Source organism: Tigriopus californicus, chromosome 6, assembly GCF_007210705.1.
Source record: "Tigriopus californicus strain San Diego chromosome 6, Tcal_SD_v2.1, whole genome shotgun sequence".
Taxonomy (NCBI): domain Eukaryota; kingdom Metazoa; phylum Arthropoda; class Copepoda; order Harpacticoida; family Harpacticidae; genus Tigriopus; species Tigriopus californicus.
Genome location: NC_081445.1, coordinates 8,887,928 through 8,908,491, shown reverse-complemented (window position 1 = coordinate 8,908,491; position 20,564 = coordinate 8,887,928). Strand labels below are relative to the sequence as shown.

At 41.8% G+C, this 20,564-nt stretch overlaps 1 protein-coding gene across 1 annotated transcript; it reads left to right on the top strand.

Annotated features, from left to right (window-relative positions):
- Nucleotides 1-5,431: 5,431 nt before the first annotated feature.
- On the top strand, nucleotides 5,432-6,888 carry LOC131882415 (uncharacterized; the record flags this gene model as incomplete). The annotated part of the gene is given in 2 exon segments (XM_059229551.1): nucleotides 5,432-5,830; nucleotides 5,889-6,888. Coding segments are annotated over 2 exon segments (1,340 nt in total), but the record flags the coding sequence as incomplete, so codon positions are not given.
- Nucleotides 6,889-20,564: the final 13,676 nt, after the last annotated feature.

Below are 20,564 nucleotides of genomic sequence, written 5' to 3'. Positions count from 1 at the left end.
ACTATTCCACAAATATGTTTTGCAGATATTGTCATTATCATTGACATCGTTCATTTTTGTGCTTGAAGTTTTGATAATGTCAAGGGTCATTTAAAAAAACAAAAAAAATGCGAAAAGAATGCAAATCCTTTGAAAAATTGTCTTGTGAACAGTAGCAGGATTTAAGTCAGACTTGGACAAGTTTTTGACTAAAATTCCTGATCAACCTTATATTCAAGTATTAGCCATATCAGCCAACTCCAATTCGTTGGTCGATCAAATAATATATATAAATAAAAGTGAAGTAAAATGAATGATCTTCTCGTCTTGAACTGGTGGGATTCTAATCGCGGTAGCGGTAAGGAAGTCTGCAAAAAAATGTTTCTTAAAAATTATACTGTCTGCATACTTGTATAACCACATCATCTAAAAACGATTCAGATTGTTTTTCATTGGACTTTTGATGTTGGTGATTGAGATGATATCACCATGCATCGTTTAAAAGTAAGCTAGTTTTCGCCCACCTGAAAAACCTTCTCAGGGATAAATAAAATTCACCCATATTAACCAGATTACTAAAAAGTCAAAAATTTCGAATCGTAAAGGAACTTGATAGTTCGTCTGCACGTAGTCCCACCCTTCCTTTACACGCTAGGCCTAATGCCGCTCGTTGAAAGCATCATATACCTAATACGGAATCAGGGTCAGAGTGAGCAGTCATTGACGGCTTTCACTAAGGATTTAATACCTTCCAAGGCCTGATCCGTTCGCCGATTGTATTCATCCCCAGCGCAACTTAATCCGATGGTTGCTCTCAGATGCTCGAAACGCCCCCCATGGTGTTGCGAAGGTGGTCAAAAGCTGGCTGCTCTCATCCAATAACACTTGGAAGTATCCCACTACAGCATCGAACGGCGAAAATACTTTAGACGTTGGGGTTACTTGAGCGATGGCTTCTCTTGGCGTCCTTATTGGATGATGCGGTCTCTCAACGAACTTGTTGAGCGGGCGAAGGTCTCTGCATAGCCTGACGTCTTCTGCTGAATTTGCCTTTGGAACGACGGTTAGCCCGTAACATCCCTCTGTTGGCTCAGCCACGCTAGTAATGATTCCCCTTTCTTCTAAGCCGTCCAACTCTTGCTTCACCTTCTTCTCCAATGCTAATGGAATCGGTCTTGCTCCATTCACATAGATTGAAACCGCCTCCGCCTTAATTTTGATTTTCATGGGTGGCCCCTTTAATACAGGTAAGTGTTCCCCGTCATCAAAGACGTCTTTAAACACTTCAAGTAGGATTTCCGGTCACTTTACCAAACAAACCGACGGAAAAGTCTCAGCAATAATCCCAAGCTCCTGGCATAACTTCCTATTAATGATGGTGCCCTGATACTTGTTGGGAACAATGAATTTAGCAGCTTCTTCCTCTGACCGAGCTTCACAATGTCAAGCAGACATTCACCCAATCGTATTAATTGTCCCGCCATTCACCCCTGTTGATTAATTCCTCTTAATAAATCCCCTAGTGACCAATTTCATTAACGAAAATCAGATTTGCAGCGGTTCCACTGTCGGGAAGAACTTAGTGGTCTTCTTGCCATTTGTTGGACTCAGGAATTCCCGCTCAATTGTTTTCAACTGACAAATTGGTTCAAGTGACGACAAGCTTCCAGCAAATATTGTGGAGATGCCTGCTTTGGAGGATCCGTCTCTCCTTTCAGCTTTCTTCGTCCTGCACACCTTAGCATAATGTTCAGGCTTCTGACAGATTGCACACTTTCTATCTTTTGCTGACATCCCTCGGACTTGTGGTGTTTCTTTCCTCCACAAAATCCGCAAGAACCCATGATACTTGCATCTCTTCCCTTGGACATCGACCGGCCCCTTGTTTGCACTTTGTTGACTTTGTTCCCAGTTAGCATAGCTTGATTCCTATTTGCGATTTTATGTGATCGGCAAATCTCAATTACACGTGGCAAGGATGGAAAAGGACGCTCCTTTAGCAAATCCTTTCTTGCCTTGTCGTTACTTATGCCAACCATCAATCTGGTTACGAATTGGTGGTCTCTACAAGTTCCACATAAGTCGGCGTCAGGCGACATCTCCTCCAGAGCAAATCTATAATGATCAAATGATTCACCCTCGTCTTGGCTTCTCTGGCGAAACGTAACTCGATCTAATGAAATGTTTCTTTGAGCTCGATAATATTTCTTTAGAGATGACAGAATCAAAGTAGACTGTTTTCAACGTATCATCAAGGTTTATCCCGTTATGGGTCTCTGCTATCTGAGCAGCGTGCAGTCCCAATGCCGTTGCAAGAGCATATACCGGGACGTCCCTTGGGAATGAGAGCAGGCTATTCACTCTGGCGTTGTTGATCCATTATTTTTCCATAGCCGGAATATACGGTAATCCTCATCTTAAGGTAACGTCTAAATTGCGGAAATGTCTCCCTGGGGACTTTATTACCGGATGATTTGCCACTGGGGTCTCTAACTCTGCCATTTGGGGCCCAAGGTCTCTCTCCTTTTTCAAGGATTGTGCTTGATGTACACTTTGGATTGCAAATAACATGTTCTTGATCTCCTCCAATTGGGCTGCTTCATCAGCCTGAACTCTGGCCAGACTCTACTGCAATTCTGCTCGTAGCGTCTGCATCTGAGACTGGACTTATGACTGAAACTCGCTCCACATTTTAGATTGTCCATCTTGCTCAGTACTACATTGGTTGGTATCGGCGTTGATGTGCGCTCCCCCTTGATTGGTAACACTTGCCTGATCGGGGTCGTTCACCTCCTGGCGACGGGTCACTGTCATCCTCAAAAGGATCAACTGGGCTCTATCTAGAGACTTCTCAATCCAACACCAAAGCCCATTCACTCAGCCTTCGTGGTCAGTCTATTCGTGGTCTGGCATTAGCGGCTGCGCCATGTTTAAATAGGTAGATCAGTTTATTCTGTCCATTCTCCAAAGAAAAAAAAAACTGAACCCCCATCATGACAATAAGTTCCAGGATAAGAAATGGGTTCGTTCGGCTTGCTAATTAGATTAGATGCATTACTATGAAACACTCCTTCAAGAGTTATAGGCCTATATGTGTTAGGCGTTGCATGTACTTCTCCCCTTTCTTGAGGCGCGGAGTGACGTCACGACTGGCTGCAGAGGACAAACGAATGCTTACCACATTGCCGTCCTATCTCTGTTTCTCTGTTTACCTTGCTTTGAACTGAATTGGATTGTACAGGGATGAGAAATTATTCAAAGCCATTTTCTACCACCTGGTAGAATTTGGTGGCAGAAAATGGCAGAAATTGGTCCAAAATAAGTGGCAAAAAATGGCAGAAAATGGCAGAAAATAGAATAGTCACCTTTTTCTAGTATCTACGATCACTGCCGTTAATTTTTAAACCTACCTGCATGTAGTTTTTTACACGTTGGGATGGGTATTTTGCATCGAATGTGAGATACAACCACTAAACGTCATTGGTGTGTGATCGAGTTTGAATTTTGCCACCGCAATCGATTGGAATCAGGGAAGCCACTTGACCTAAACTTTTTAAAGTCAAAATGACGACAATTGCATTTAAAAAAAGTTATATCGCATTCAATAACCATTTTGATGAGTGTGAAAAAAAACAGTAATTGTTGTGGCTAGGCCTTGGATACTGCAAATGGTTTATGGATACTGTTAGCAATTCAGTCAACCATCAAACAGTATAAATATCAATATTTGAGGAACATTTTGCATTTCAGCCAATGCTATATCAATATGCTTTGTAGCAAAGGACACTTGAAAAACTGATCCAACCCATATGATCCTTTTTGTCTCTGACATCTTTTAGCGTCAAGATCGGCCATTCTAAGCACCGGCGGCCATTTTTGACCACCTTCTAGCAATTTCTGCCATTTTTGCCACTTTCTGCCATTTTCTGGCATTTTCTGCCAGTTTCTGCCATTTTCAGCCACTTGTGGCAGAAAGTGGCAGAAATTCGATCATCTCGATTTTTCCCATCACTGATTGTAACCCTGTGCTGCGCATTTTTTGGACTATTCTCGTCTTTAAATACTGACATTAACAGATTTGTTATGTGGTCGGAACAAAATGTTTGAATTGAATGTAGTTTGAATTTAACATATGTTGCCTGTTCTATTGCTGATGCTATATCTTATTTCGGAGGCGAGTTTCTTAGAGGTCTTAACTCGGAGTTTGGTGCTCAGACGTTATCGACTATGAAAATACGCTGACGGGGATAGTGAGTGGATGGATGACCATTCTGAGCAACGTCCAAGCCTTGACTCTGAGGTAAAAGAGTTAAAAAAAAAACAGCCTCTGGATCAGGGCAAAGAACATGCATAGCATAAAACCATTTACACATAAACAAATAAAATAGTTTATGGTTCTAAGGATCGAAGTCGTTCCCAAAAACGATTTTTTTCATACCTGCAACAGATTTTGTCAAACCTTTATTGCACTCTCTAAAAAATATTTACCCACCTTGCGCCATTGGAGCCTGGATCGGAGAAATGCGATCTACATGGCTGAACTTGTAGAGGGTTTTAATTGCAAATGCATGTTAGGATTTGAATGCCCGATGTAAAGCCAAAGGTTTGGAATGCTTTGGTCATTTCTAATTGTATTTTTTAATTGATCTTCAAATTTGCGATCGCTTTCTACTACTGTCCCAAGGTCTTTACTACAGAACGGTGGTTAAAATGGCGTATCAAGTTTTAAGGACACACCTTGGCTTTTTTCTTTATCTCGCTGAATCATTAAGGACACTTTTGATTTGATTGCTTGGTGCATTTCTACATCACACATTTGGATATTTGTGTTAAGATATAACAGGATCATCTTGCAGCTAAATCTGGCGTAAACAGGTCCATCAATAGTATAATGATTCATTCTGTGAAGGGTTATGTACTAAGCTTTGACAGGGTATAAGAGGAATCAGTCTCATATGAAGAAAAAATAAATCCGTCAACTTGATTCCAAAACATTCATCCTCGGCTTCAGCTCTTGTCCTTATTCCAATGGGTAATAAAGCAGCATAGAAATATGTAGATTGAAGACTCGAGGAACAATCAATGTAGTGGTATGATAAACAGTACGAACAAAAGGCAGCCTTCAATTCTAAGGGCCTGAGTATGATTAGTGCGGATTGAAAGATTTAAGTCTTGAAGGTTGGGTTGAATGTCGAAGCAAAATGAAGCGAGGGGAATTTGATGACGACGATGAGGGGTTCGAATGTAAATGATTACGAGTGAGCAAACCTCCATCAAGACACGCACAGTGACCACGCTGTAACTTGCTCGAGATCTAGACATTGTACATGAATCCGTTCATTTATAAACCCCGTGTCAGCATGTTTTCGATATCAGTTCATTTGTGTCTCCAGATCACCTGCTTATTCCACCACTTTTACTCTGCTGCTTGCATCGTCAATCATGCAATCTGTTGCCATCCTTGCCTTGGCATTTGGCCTCGCCACTGCCGGCACCATTAGCAACTACCCCTCTATGCCAAGTGGAGGCGGTGGCTCCGGATCTGGTGGCTATGGAGGAAGCGACGGTGGGAGTGGCGGGTATGGTGGTGGGTATGAAAAGCCCAAGTGCCGTGACGTCTACGATACTGTCCAGGAGAATCAATGCGAGCCCTACACTGAACGCGTTTGCCAAACCACCCAAAAGGAGACATGCCAGGATGTGGCTGATCAGAACTGCCGTGCCATCACCACCACCAAGCAGATCCGGAAATGCTTTGACGTGTCCGAGAACATTTGCAGCTTGAAGGAGCAGGTCAAATTCGACACGATCCAGGTTGGATTTACTGTCCAGAAATGCCGCAAGGTCAAAGGTAAGCTACTTGTGATTGGTGCCTGATCTGTATTGATGGTCCTTCCCTTCTGTTGTAGAACGTGTGTGTGATACCGTCTATGAAACCCAGATGACCACCAAGGAGGACTTTCAATGCTTGGAAATTGAGAATCCTGTGTGTGTGAACGAGGAGCGCGCCATCGTCGACAAGACTTGCCGCACCACCACCCAATTCGATTGCAAGCAGACCGGCGGTGGTTATGGTTCCGGCTCTAGCAGTGGTTATGGCTCTTCTGGCAATGCTTTCGGTTCAGACTCTTCTTCCTCTGGTGGATACGGCAGTGGATCCTCTTCATCCGGTGGTTATGGTGATAGCTCTTCATCGTCCGGCGGCTATGGTGGGGAGGTGGAACAACCCCAAGTGGTCTGCAACCGCCGCCAGGAGACCAAATGCTACGATACTCCCCGCACCGTGAATGTTCAACGTTGCACCCGCAAGGCCGAGAAGGTGTGCGAGAAGGTGACTCTGCTCAGTCCCGTGGCCCAAGAGCGACAGAACTGCCGCAACGAGGACAAGAAGGTGTGTGAATTGGAGGAACGCACTCAGCCCAAGCAGGTCAAGAACTACGTGTACACCAAGCAATGTAACCCCGTGCCCCGCCGCATGTGTGAGAACGCCGATGTGGCCCAACTGGTGCCTTCATGTGTGGCCAGTACCCGCAAGCAATGCTCTTACTCGCCCGTCGAGGCCTGCGAGGACACTCCCAAGCAACACTGCTTCAAGGTCTCCCGACAAGTTCGCCGACAGGTCTGTGATGGATCCAACGGTTCTGGCAACCAGGGCTCTGGCATGACTTCTTCCTTTGCCAATGCCATGGGCTTTGGTTCTTCTGATGGCAACGACTTCAGCTCTGGTTTCGCCTCTTCTGGATTCGGTGGTAGCAGCTCTTCTGGCAGTGCCTTCAGCTCCGGATCCCACGGTGTTGGTTCCTCTAGCTCTACCTCTGGTGGATCTACTGGATTTGAAAGTGAATATTAGTGACTCTTCTTTTATGATCTTACGCTATGAAACTTATATAATAAATATCAGACCACCAACCTTGGGATTAATAGTGGCTGTCGTCACGTCTGTAGTTTGGATGCGTAGTTTGATTATTCGAGTCATAGAAATGACCGAATACACATTGGCTTGCTTATAAATCATTAACCATCAAACCCAAGTCGGTTTTTATTTAGTTCTAAACACGTCTTCCTTTTAAGAAATTGTAAGATGAACATTGGCCGTTGATTATAGAAAGATTAGAGGACCTGGATCTCGTTTCAATTTTGAAACAGGAATCGTCCATAGATGCAGCCATTGATAAATTAGTTTCAATTTTTAAGGAAGTTTGCTCCAGTCTAGCAATCTCTGAATGTGGTTCCAAAGGTGGAACACGGACAAAAATTCCAAAAGATACGAAGACTTTGTTCAAAAAGAGTTGCAAACTAGCAAAAAGGCTGAAGAGCACTTCGAATCCAGTAATTATGGTTAGTCTCCAAAAAGGTTGGACGTAGTTCAGGGTAAGATTAAGGCCTCCGTCGAATATGACCAGTTACAAACTCAGTAAGGTGGTTCAGGAGGTCAGGTTCAATCCGAAGGCTTTTTTTCTCTTATGCGAACTCTAAGAGAAAAATGAAACACTCCGTTGGGCCTTTTGAGGTTGATGGGGCAGCCATTAACAATGTAGAGACTATGGCTAACATGCTCAGAGATCAGTTCTCTACTGTGTTTTCAACCCCGCTGGGTTCAGAAGCAACAGCTCATTGCCTTGAAGATGAGTCTGTTGAAATTGACATGGTTAGTCAAGTTGAGCGTTTAGATGATCTTGTAGTCACAGATCAAGATGCTTTAGAGGCCATTAGGGACTTGAGGTTTTCGTGCTCTCCTGGTCCTGATGGCGTGACATCTCAGTTTCTGATGAGATGCACACCGGTTCTTGCTCCTGTTTTCTCTTACTTGATGCGTTGCATCTTGGATCAGGGCAAGTTTCCATCTTCTCTAAAATTAGCTCATGTTGTTCCAATTTTTAATATTGCGAAGGTGTTTGAAAAGATCATGAAGTTCAAACTTGTTGAATTTCTTGAAGTTAATGAAGTCCTTCCTGCTAGCCAGCATGGTTTCCAGCACATTTTAGCACGGTTACACAGCTGATTGAACGTATAGAGCAGGTTATTGAGGGACTAGAGAGCCATGAATCAGTTGATGTAGTTTATCTCGACTTTGCCAAGGCCTCTGATAAGGTAGATCATGGTCTTTTAGTTAACAGGCTCCATGAGATTGGTATCCAAGTAAAGGTTCTCAATTGGTTAAGAAGTTTCATTTTTGGCAGGGAAGCAATTGGTTAAGGTTGAGAGATCCCTTAGTGACATATAGGATGTCAAGTCGGGTGTTCCTCAGGGCTCCATTTTGGGTCCTCTCCTTTTCATCATCTTCATTGCTCCGCTTCAGAAGCTTGGTAATAGTAATCCCAGTATCTCTTTCTATGCTGATGATACAAAATTGGTAGTTGATAGGAATGGTCAGAATTCCGGTTTTCTGGTAGAGGTCTTAGACCAAATCTACTCTCGGGTTGCTGCGAGTAACATGGTATTGAGTGGAATGAAATTTCGCTCAATGACCTTTGGGTCGACGCCATTGGACACTTCACTATTAGATGATTAAGGTAAGGACATTAAGCAGGTCTCATCCATGAAGGATTTAGGTGTAGTCCTCCAAGATAATGGAAAGTTCGATAAGCATATCCAGTTGAAAGTTTGAAAAGCTTTTCAAACATGTGGTTGGATATATCGCACGTTTAAGTCCAGATATAGTATCACGATGCAAACTCTGTACAAGTCGATTGTTCAGCCGCATCTTGAATATGCCTCGCCCATTTGGGCTCCAATTATTTCAACAGGTTTGCAAAAGCTCGAGCAGGTCCAAAGATGTTTGACTACGAACATTGAGGATATGAGAGAGCTATCGTATTGGGAGAGACTAGAAGAGTTGGGATTGTACAGTATCATAGAAGGTATGAAAGGTATCTGATATTATACGTCTTCAAAAGCATCCATGAGCTGTGTCCCGACCTAGGATTCAGGGTCAATTGTAGTGACCGTAGAGGCTCAACGTGAGCTTCGAGAGCATCTTCAAGCCCTCGAGAATCCAGGCTAATTAAAACAAAGAAGTCCAACTCTCTTCGTAATTCCTTGGGCTCCTTCATTGTTCAATTTGCTGCACTCAAATATTCGTAGGAGGTAGTTAGTAGGTTTCTTCTCAAGACACAGACTTTGCCTGAAGTTACCAAGTTTTTGAAAAGTCTGGCTGTTGAATTATATCGTCCACGTCCTGAGGTGGTTTGAATTTGCGTATCTCTTTCAATTAGAAATTATCAATCTATAAATGGGCCAACGAAACTACAAAAAGTAATAAATTTAATCTAAAAAAAGAATTCCCGAAGCCTAATTATTAGTATCCAAGAGTGTTTATTGAGATCGGTATAATACTTTAAAATCAGCATTTTCGTTTCTTCTATCATCTATTAGAATTTTTTTTTCGAGCACCAGTTTGACCTTTTAGAATGATCCTGGACATACGAAAAGTTTGCCCAATCAACTTTTTATTAGGTCATTAAATATTCATTGGGCACGATGTTGTCGCATTGTAAAATGGCATTGTTCTTGCAGATGTAGAAATTAGATGAGAGGAATCAGACCAAGTTGGAGCCTTGTGTTGGATCATGTCTCAAAATTCCGAAATCATGGCCAAGCACATCAAGGCCATGTGGGGCAGGCGATGTAATAAACTCATTCTTTAGTTTTTATTTAGAATAGGTTGTTCACTTGGTGGTCAATTTCGATTAAAACTGAACCAGTGATATTTAAACATCCGCTTAAGAATGATGATTAAATTTCAACCAAAAGTGCAACTTAAAACCTCAATATATCACAGGCTCCCTTCATGATTTATCGTATCTTATAAATTTTCCACTCAGACACGCATGAAACATCGTGGTGATGCATTATAGAAAGGGTATATGAGTATTGGATAATCTACCTAGCTAGTTGTTAGTTGACAGATCAGGCTACCTAATATAGGAAATGTTAAAAACTTTGGTGTTAAATACAGAATAGCTAAATCTTGACATCATTTCATTTAAATCGTTCACTAGCCAGCCTGAAAGTAGGACGATGGTATAATGTATAGGGAACACATGTTCCATCACCTTCAGATTAAAAAAATTGGTTGCTTTATGTCCCATTTCTGCCGTCAATCTGAACGGCCTTAACGGGAGGGTGCACCTTCAATCTATCGTACTCGCTAACATTGCTCATTTCTGCAACTTTCTAACTAGATTTCGTCTCTTCTAATATGTTCATCAGAAACTCATATGTAAGCATCAACTTCAATGGTTCATGATGCATCTATGGGAAGTAGAGGATGGGAAGCAGGAGGAGTGGGAGGGAGGATGCTAAACGGGTTAAGGAAGGGGGTGGGGTGGGATTAGGTTTAGGAATAGGGTCAGTTCTATAACTAGGAGACTGACTGAGCTTGTCTGTTCCTTTTTTTCGATTGTCTCCCCTCTGCGTGGACAGAGGTACACCGTATATTAAAGCACGTCCTAAGTCTCATGGACTGACGGCACATGTACGGGTGGAGAAAAGGACAATATACCTTTGAACATCCCTTCGTTTTTTATCCTTGCCTTACATGCGTCTCGTTTTTGATCAGATAGGAATGGATTGAGTAGGGCTCTGTGTCTAGAAGAGTACAAAAGTGAGATCAGCGCACCATAGCAATTCGATTTTAATTCCCTGTCCAAAACAATGAGTTTACCTAAGCCCCAGATCCAACCCAAACGTATTTACATAATATGCTCTGATTCTACGTGTCATATACGGCTTCACCTACCCTTCAGGCACCCTTTAACGTACTTGGAATGCTTCAAATGCCAGTTGTTGACCCACTTTCTATGCTTCTATTTATAAATACCTAGTTTGAATCTGGTGTTGCTGTCATTGCAGATAAGGAGGCCTGAAGAGTAATTTAAGCCTTAGATATAACTCTTAATGCACAAAAAATTACAAAAATGTGTTTGGTTTGGATCTGGGATCCATGTAAACTCAATGTTTTGGAACAAAATTGAAGGTTCAAAATAAACTGCAATGGTGCTTTGACCTCACTGTTGCACTCTTTTAATACAGAGCACTACGATTGAGTGCAAAGAGAATGAAACTATGTAAGACCAGTATTTAAATGAGTGAAATAGGCCAAGCTGTAATTTCTCTAAAATGTTTGTACAATTTGACAAGCACCCCACCCCACTATCTTTGTAAATTAACTTGAATGAAGTTTTACTCACTTCACAAACTCAGAATAGTTTATAGCTTATCAAAAATAATTGACCATTGCTACATGAGCAAACATATCTTAATTGGGATTCAGCGGCCTTACATCACAAAACAAGGTTTGCCATTGGTTGAAATTGCGGGTAAGAAAAGTCGAAGGAGCAATCAGAGTAATAACGGTTAAGTAAAAAGGCGGGAAATTCAAACTGATCGAAAATCGTCATTTTCAAGGTCGAAGTTTCACATGTTCCAGTCAATAGTTTTGTCCGAAAATGTTACTACAACACGACATTTTTGTAGCCGTTTCAGAATCAATCAAAATTAGAATCATTTTTGCATCATACTCTGGGCTAGAAGGAAAAAACCTTCAGACCAGTTCATAAATCTCAAGCTAATGTCGGCAAATTTCTTTTGTATTGTAAACTTGACGCTGGCCCGAATGCAAAAAAACTCCAAATTGCCTCATTGCAGGATTTCACAAGAGATAGTCGCATCTATCATTGAATGATCATTTATCAAACAAAAATTAGTGGCTGAGATTACTGCGAAAGAGAATGTTTTACCTAACATGACTTCACTAAAGAATTGGCCAAAAGCGAAGTTAGTCACCCTTGGAAAATGATGAATTTTCAAAGCTGTCGATTTCCAATACCTTTGTTTAGGAACCAGGTAAACAAAGACCTTTTCATAGATGCACGGAGCTTTATTGTATGGCTGTTGTGCATGTACACATGTATGAAACTGAACATGCCATCTTCCGCTTGAAACAAAATAACTGTCCATATCATGGAACAAGTTCTGGATCTCGGTTCCTTTTAGCTTGTGGCTGGTTTGGCTTGGTCTTGCTATATTGAAACAAACTTCATCAAACTAAATTGAAACCAATCATGGCTAGCTCTTCATCTAATATGCCTGGTCGGAGCCAAGTTTCTGTGATGGAAATGAATGAGACTTGCTTATCAACAGGTAGTTCCTCAAGAACCTTGATCTTTTTTTGGAAAAAGGCAATGTACATTCAGATAAAGATTCAGACAAAGCCCTTTTACGGGCTGATTGTAATTCGATGGACTAGAGTTATCAAGTCTTTGACTACACTTCTAACCTTAAAAGATCCTACTTTTGGACAAAATTCGTCGTAGGTGGAGGATGAGAGATCTTTCGAGGAGAAGACAAAGGGAAAGAGAAGGGGCAGGAACTCTGGCCGCCATTCCTTTTCATTTCAGTCATTTTGGTCCGCGGGAAGAGTCAATCAACTGAGCATGAACTTCAATGCAATTCAACAATGTGCGTCTCCAAATGTTATTACCGGGCTCAGTCAGCCCCAATAATCATTCAGTTCTCGACTTGAATACATCGTGACAAAGTCTTTTCCTTAATATTGTTTATTATGTTATTATGTTCCTATTACACAGACCAAAACACATTAATGTAAGTTAAATATATTTGTTGCTCTTGGGTTATATATGTGACAGGTACACATTCTTAGGTTAGTGAGTATTACATGGTCTCAATGAACCCTAATTGTCTAGCTCAATCAAGTTATAATCATCAAAACAGTTCAGGGTACAAGTTCACTTTGACACATGGTTGAGGTTCGTGGGTGTGGCTTGGTTGTTCATTATCTTGATATTTAATGATTGATTCCAGCATATTAACGATAGTTCGAGGATCAACTTTGATCTCTCTGTTTGGAGGAATGGCTCTCTTCTATTGAAAACCATTAGGGAAGAAGAGCTTCAAGTTTATGTCATTTGAATTCTTCATTAGATTGCAGTTTTCTCACAGAACTTCAATGTTCGTCCACCGCCATTTTTGAATGGTGTTGACAATTTTGACGTGAACTTTTTCATTGTTCCCTACTGTCATTTCAGTTTTCGATTTGCTTTTCACTACACTACACGTATTAAGTATCAAATTTCAGCCAAACTAAGCACCAATATAATCCACTTGTTCTCTTTTTCAATGATTTCTTGAACCAGTGTCAATCGTTTTTGCACTAGCATTTACCGACTTCAGTGCTGCCAGGTCGCGACAGGCTAAAAACGCCTGATGACCCCCAAAAGCGCCAATTCAAGACGTTCACCGCCAAATATATCTTTAAAAAGCGCCCGAAAAACGCCAGATATTCTCCAAGTATTCTAGGGCACTTCAATGTACAATCAGATGCTTTTCTGCTTGAGTTGAATTTCCTGGCTTTCCGTTAACTATTTGTGTCATTCACAGAACTTGCTATTACCAATGACTATTATAACCAGACATTTTAAGATTGTGGAGCGTAAATTAGCAGAGTTGCAGATATTTTACCCTACTCTGTGGATGTCACAATTCAACTACTTTGAAGCATTACATCTCATAAAGCAAAACTATGGTTCATAGTTTTTAGTGGTTTTTATTGTTTGAACATTTTTCACACATAAAAATGTGAGTGATGTGGCATCTGCCGAAAATCATAGTCCACCTTCAAGCATCTTAGAATCTATGACACAAAAAGTTTTTCAACTCTGAAAGCTTTCATAATGGCCTTGCATGTTTGTCTATGGTTTGGATTTTCGAAAGAGGGGGGAACAGGATAGGGACATTTTTGTAATGCCGAAACAAGTGAAAATTGTGTTTTTTTGACCATACCTTGATTTCAGTAAAACAATACATTGCCGTTTTGTCCAAAATTGTGCCACATCTTATGCATTTATTGAAGAAGACACTGATTGCCTCTGAAGTTGAAAACATGAACTTGAAAACCCTGAAAACCTCTATTGAAACAGTGCCGTATGTACTCTGTTTGCACTAAAGGCATATCTATGTCAATTCTAGAGAGATGAATTGATGATCATACAAGTGATGGATGATTCACAATTGAAACGCATCAATTTGTGCCCAAAAGTTTGCTTAATAATAATCAATTGCTCTGAAGTATGAAACTGAAAGTGCGATGACATAAAATTGCCGATGCACAACCTGCATTCTTGCAAAGCATCATCAAAGCTTTGGAAAAATTTGCCAATTCCTTTGAATTTGGTGAAAAAACGCCTAAGATAAGTAAAAAACACCAACAACCCACCTAAATCAGCCTATCCGTCATTGTAGAAAATTTTCCCGCCGCACAAAGTTAAAAAAGGTCAGAAAACGGTCAGATTCATCTTCCCCGCCAAAAGAAAAATCTCCCCAGACAGAATTTAAAAACGCCAGAAGTAGCAAAATCTGGCGGGCTAAACCGCCATCTGGCAGCACTGACCGACTCAGAGTCTTGTTGATATCAATATGTTTTGACGTCTTGATATCTGATCTACTGCTACCAAATAATCAAACAAGAAGAAATGTACGAACAAAGTTATTCCATGGGTGGTTAACATATATATGAAATATTGGGAGTAAATACTCTTGTGCATTCTTCAACTTCTGTTATTGTATACTTCAGATCTGGTAAAATGATATTCTTGCTTTGAAATGCTCTCAAAGGACTTTTGCGCAAGCAAAACCAAAGACACAAGCAATGGTAGCACTTATAATTACTTCTAAGTCTTGAGACGAGTTTGTTTCAACTGCCTTTTATTGTTGTCTTAAAAGCACCGATCTACAGGAAAACTAGATTTTGGAGTAATGGATTGTATGATTATAGGGACATTACACTCCCGGACAAGAAAAAAAAAGAGGACCCAAGACTGTTCTGGTTCTCAGCCCTGGTGAGAGAGGAATCGCCGATTAGTTAGAATCCGTAATGAAATTCTCGAAGTAACTGAGCTTGCTCAACGGTCTTCGAATCATCTTCTTGGTCTTTGATGTTTGAATAGTGGCAGATCTAATTTGATTATCGCGCCCAGTATGAAGTTCTATTATCCTTCCGTAAGACCATTGGTTTCTTGAAGCTTGATCATCGTGCAATAAAACAAGATCACCTTTTGAGAGTTTCAAGTTTGGTTTGTCAGACCACTTTTTCGTAGTTTGGAGATCTAGGAGGTAGAGATTCTTCCATCGTTGCCAAAATTGGTTTAAAATCCGTCTTCGGTGCAACCATTTCCGAGTGAGGGGTGAATCTGAAACCCTATTTGAATTATCAGGAAGCATGTATAATGGTCGGCCGTTGACAAGATCAAATGGTGTAACTGGAATATCTTCTGTGGCTTGGTCGGAAACGAAACCTAGAGGCCGGGCGTTTAGAATCCCTTCACATTCCGCAAGAATATTTTCCAAGGCGCGAAATGATAGTGTTTGTCTTCCAAGCGTGGGCCTCAGAGCTCTCTTTACTTCTCGGATCAATCTTTCCGAGAGCGCATTTGTCCATGGGGCAAGCTCTGTGGAGAAGTGCCACTCAATGGTTCGCATTTTGGGATCTCGGCGGGTTTCGTCTCGTTGCAGATTGTGATAGAGTTGTCGTAACTCGCGGTTGGCCTTTATAAAAACTTTGGCATTGTCACTTAGAACGGAACGAGGAACCCCCCTGCGAGCAACAAAGCGTCTCAGGGCACCCAAAAAGGTAGCAGCGGTTCCATCTTCGAGAAGCTCCAAATGGATAGCACGTGTATGAAAGCAAGTAAAAATACAACCGAATGCCTTCTTGGAATCATGAGGACAATCACTAAATTCACAACTGTGAGTGGTTATCATTGGACCAAAGAAATCCAAGGACACGTGTTCAAACGCACTGGGTTCTTCAGATCTTTCAGGTGGAAGTGGAGCCATGACAGGCTGAATTTTTGTGGGCTTGAGGCAACGTGTGGATGGACAGGTGTGAAGTATCTTGCGCAACTCTCGTCGAGTACCAACCAACCAATGATGTTGTCGCACCAGTGACATTGTTAACCTGGCACTAGCATGAAAATTTGAAACATGAATGTGTAACACATATTTACGAGTTATGGGATGTTTCGGTAAAATTATTGGATGAGTAGATCGATAAGGTAGGTTTGCATAGTCCAGCCTCGAGGTCATGGTTAATGTATTGTTCTGGAGCGTCGGCAATAAAGATTTGATTGGCGACGACGAAGACACGTTCTTGCCGAATTGTAAGGCATTAATTTCCTCCAAATACACAGACCGTTGAGCGATTTGAAACCAAATAACTTCGGATGTTCTAAATTCATCCGGAGAAATCAATGAGGTTTTCGGCATTTGTTGACCTCGAGATGATTTAATGAATCTCTGCACGTATGACATCGTACTTACGATGGACCCCCAAGAAGAAAAACGCTCAAATAAAGTTTGGAAGGGGAAGCGAGGAATTGTGTTATTTGTTGACAACGAAGTCTTGGTGATCGAATCCAGGGATGTTAAGCTAACATTGGCAGGGGTTTCGGACGCGGAATCAAGATTCATTGGCCAATGGGCTGGTTCTTGAGTGAGAAATTTGGGTCCATTCCACCACAAATCACTATGATGCAAAGCCAAGGCACTTATCCCTCTACTGCAAAGGTCTGCAGGATTTTCATGGGAAGGTATCCAGTTCCAGTCCAACGAAGAGCTACCGTCCAGAATGAGTTTGATCTTACTACCTACTGCTCTTTTGTGGCCAAGGTGTCCCTTTTTAATTCGCCAAAAGTTAATCTGAGAGTCTGTGAAGTAGTGAAGTTGAGGGACCGATAAGACTGTGTTGACATAAGTGGCGATTTGAATTGATAAGACAGCTGCAAGTAGTTCCAGCTCCACGATAGTAACGGGAGATTTTCGCTTATTGAGGCTAAGTGGTTTCACTCGAGTCTTGGCGAATACAAGACGTGACTGTAGATTATTTTGTCCATCAGATGAGACGAGATAGATGCAGCACCCATATGCTAAGATGCTTGCATCGCAAAACACTGCTAAAAAATTGGGATCATGTTTATTGGGAAGGATGCATCTAGGAGGGTTGATTGCTTGTAGATCTGGTATTTCCATACGGAAATTGTGGAAGCCTTTGGCAATTTTGGGAGTAAGTTGTTCATTCCATGACAGTTTTTCCAGCCAAATCTCTTGGAACAGAATCTTTCCCTTAATCACAAAAGGAGAAATAAGTCCTAAAGGGTCGAATAATGTTGCTATCATGGATAGAGCGCTCGCAACTGTAAAAGCTTCCTGAGGTAACTCTTCGATCTTGAATGAGAAGGTAAACGTATCATTGTGTGTGTTCCAGCTACACCCTAGAACTTTCGAAGTGGATTCGAGACTCCTATCTGCCAATGGGATGTGATTTAAAATTGCAGGATTGTTGGAGAGCCATTTATGAGGACGCATACCTGCGCTCATGAAGAGATCGCGAATCTGATTTACTAGTTTCGTAGCATCTGAAACGTTGCGCGCACCCGAAGGGAGGTCGTCTACATACATGTTTGAAAGAACCGCAGCCGAAGCTTGGGGGAATAGGGCAGCATTTTGGCGTGCGTGTTCTTGCACCACCCATATTGACTGAAAAGGGCTGGAAACTATTCCAAACGTGACCACTTTCATGCGCATAATGGTGATTTCTGAGTCTCCAAGGAATTGCCATACAAATCTAAGATAGTCGCGATCCTTTTCTCTCATGGCGATTTGCAAGAACATCTTTTCCAGATCGAGAGAGAAAGCAACGGGATGTTGTCGAAATTGGATGAGCACTTGACCAATATCCGGTATGAGATTAGGTCCGGTGTGGAGAAAGTCGTTCATACTTAAGCCAGATTGAGCGTCTTTACTAGCCGCATTATGGACAATGCGACACTTGGTCGTTAAACTTGAAGACCGGATGACTGGATGTGTTTCGAGATAATATCTGTCTTTGGTTCGGTTTTTATCATCCACTACTTCTGCAAATTTTCCATCCAAGAACGCTTGATAGGCGGAGTTCACTTGCTCGATGTTGCCACTGGCAACGGATCTCTTTTGTACAGAACGCATGACTGCCAGTGATTTTTTTAAATTGTCTTCGGACGTAAATGGTTTTTTCCACAATAGACCAGTTGTCCACTTATTTTTCTCGCGGTCGAAAGATGACACCTCTTGAATCTGTGCAATGGCATCTTCTTCTTCCAATGTGAACTTTGAATCAGTCACCTCTGACTTTAAACCGAGTCTTTCAATGGACCAAAATTCTTTCAGATCATCGCACATTGGGACTGTTGTTTTGTAACTGTAGAATACATTGGTTTGTGTTAAGTTGGAATTAGGAGGCATTGCGCCAATAAGTGTATAACCCAAGCGAGTCCTTTGGGCGCCAGGTTCATCTAATGCTCCCAAGATTGGAGAATCCATCATAAGATGCGAGTACAAGGGCTCCCCGATCATGACGTCGGGCACAAGATGGGTTTTCATGGGATAGGACTCGGTAAAGTCGATACCTTTCAAATGCGTGTATTTTTGCGTGGAAAATGATATGCGACGAATTTGTCCAGATATTTGAGGAACTGTACAAGCTCTGATGGTTGGAGTTTGATAAGACCCGTCAATCGATCTCAAGGCAAACGAAACTTCTTTTTGATTATAGAAGCTCGTGATTTTGTTTCCAGAAGTGCACATTCTCAGAGTTTGAGATTTGCCGGATAAGCCTAAGTCCTCCGCCACCCCCTTTCGGATTAGGGGTACTTCTGACCAAGAGTCCAATATGACACGAACTATGCGTGTTTCTCCTGAGGGAGAAACGAGAAATGCCAAAAGGGATTTGCATATTGCCGTGCAAGATGGCTTGAACATTTGGGTTGTTTGGCAAATGGGAGGGATCACTTCTGTCCCCGATGGGGCTTCTTCACCGGTATCTGAATAATCCAGGTGCTGAGACTGATGAGACTTAAATTGAGTGTCTCCACGATTGTCGTAATGAACAAATTTGGTGTGCAACTTTCCGCAATTGTTGATGGGGCAAGGTTTTCTCCGACAATTTTTTGCTAAATGTCCAGGATTATAACAAAGATGGCACAAACCTTGGTCGTTGACTTTCTGGAGGATTGTAGCACGATCCATGGTAAAAAGATCTGGACAAAGAGTGGAATAGTGCTTTTCATTACAAAAGGAACACGACCTTTGTGTTACGGTAAATGAGTTTGGGAGAACAGGATCTTTTTTGGTTGGCGCCGACTTATTTTGCGAGTTCGGTAGTGGGGAAGAAATCTGTTCGATCTGCTCCAATTGGTTCTCAAGAAATCGGAACAAATTTTCCAATGATGGCGTTTTAGGATTGTCAAATCTAGATTTGTTATTGATCCAAGTTTTGTGAATACTTGCATCGAACTGTTTTTCACATAACATGACAAACAGAACATCCGCTTACTCTTCTTTTGTTATATCGAGTGAAGTGAGCCGTTGATTACATCCGCGTGCCAAAGCCAAAAATGTTTTGATTGAGGATGCGTTGCTGACTAATTGAGGGAGTGTGAAGAGTTGGGTAACAATCTGTCGTACTTGTAACGATGGTTTGTTGTATATCCTTTTTAAGATGTCCAGGGCAGCAACTAGACTGTCTTCATGTGGAGGCAACTGGACAATGAAAGATCGGGCTTCGCCCTCTAGCACCCGCTTCAGGGCTGAGAACATTTGTATTTTAGATTTCCCGATCGATTCCATCTTTTGCTCTGCTAGCTCCCAATTACTTAAAAAGGCAGAGAATTGTGAAATGTCGGATCCATCAAAGACCTCCACCTCCTTGAAGATATCGAAGGTTAGATGAGCCACAAAGTCTAAGTGATTACCTTGTCCGGAGGAACTGTGCTCCGATGAGCTCGCCAGTAGTTGGCCATTATCATCCGATATAGGAAATTTGATGCGGAAGTCTCTTTTGGCTTTGGCAACATCCCGCATGATCGGTAGCAAGTAATCATCGCATTTGTCTATTTCATCTCCGGAGAGCAGCTCCTCACACCAATCCCGTTTAGTTTGAAGGGCTTGGAAAGACCGTTCTAGATCGTTAAGACCCTCATTCACAGTGTTGAAATCATATGTGTTATCCTCGAGCATCTCTTGCAGTAAGTTCAATTGGCGATTGAAAATCCTTCGAGGGTTAGCAAGAAGGCGACAGCGTGATTGAAATGTATCATTGGAATCGATAACGGGCACAATTGTTGGAATTTCGCCATGGCGAGCACTTTTTTCCGTGAGTTTCGGAGACTGATCCATAATTGGCAACAAGGGCTGGCTTACTTAACAATGATCTGCAATCGTGTAGTGAGTCAAGAATGAGTAGAGAGAGAAATAGCGATAGGTGACGACAATGAGGTGTCGAACAAAGCACCAGGGTTAGTTGACCTGCAAGAATAAGCACCTGACAGCGAGCCCCAAGGGAGAAACACACGTTGGACTCTGTCAGGAGTAGCACCAAAAGCACCACGTACAAATCACTTTTTTCGGAATCGAAGGACCATATAATTACTTCTAAGTCTTGAGACGAGTTTGTTTCAACTGCCTTTTATTGTTGTCTTAAAAGCACCGATCTACAGGAAAACTAGATTTTGGAGTAATGGATTGTATGATTA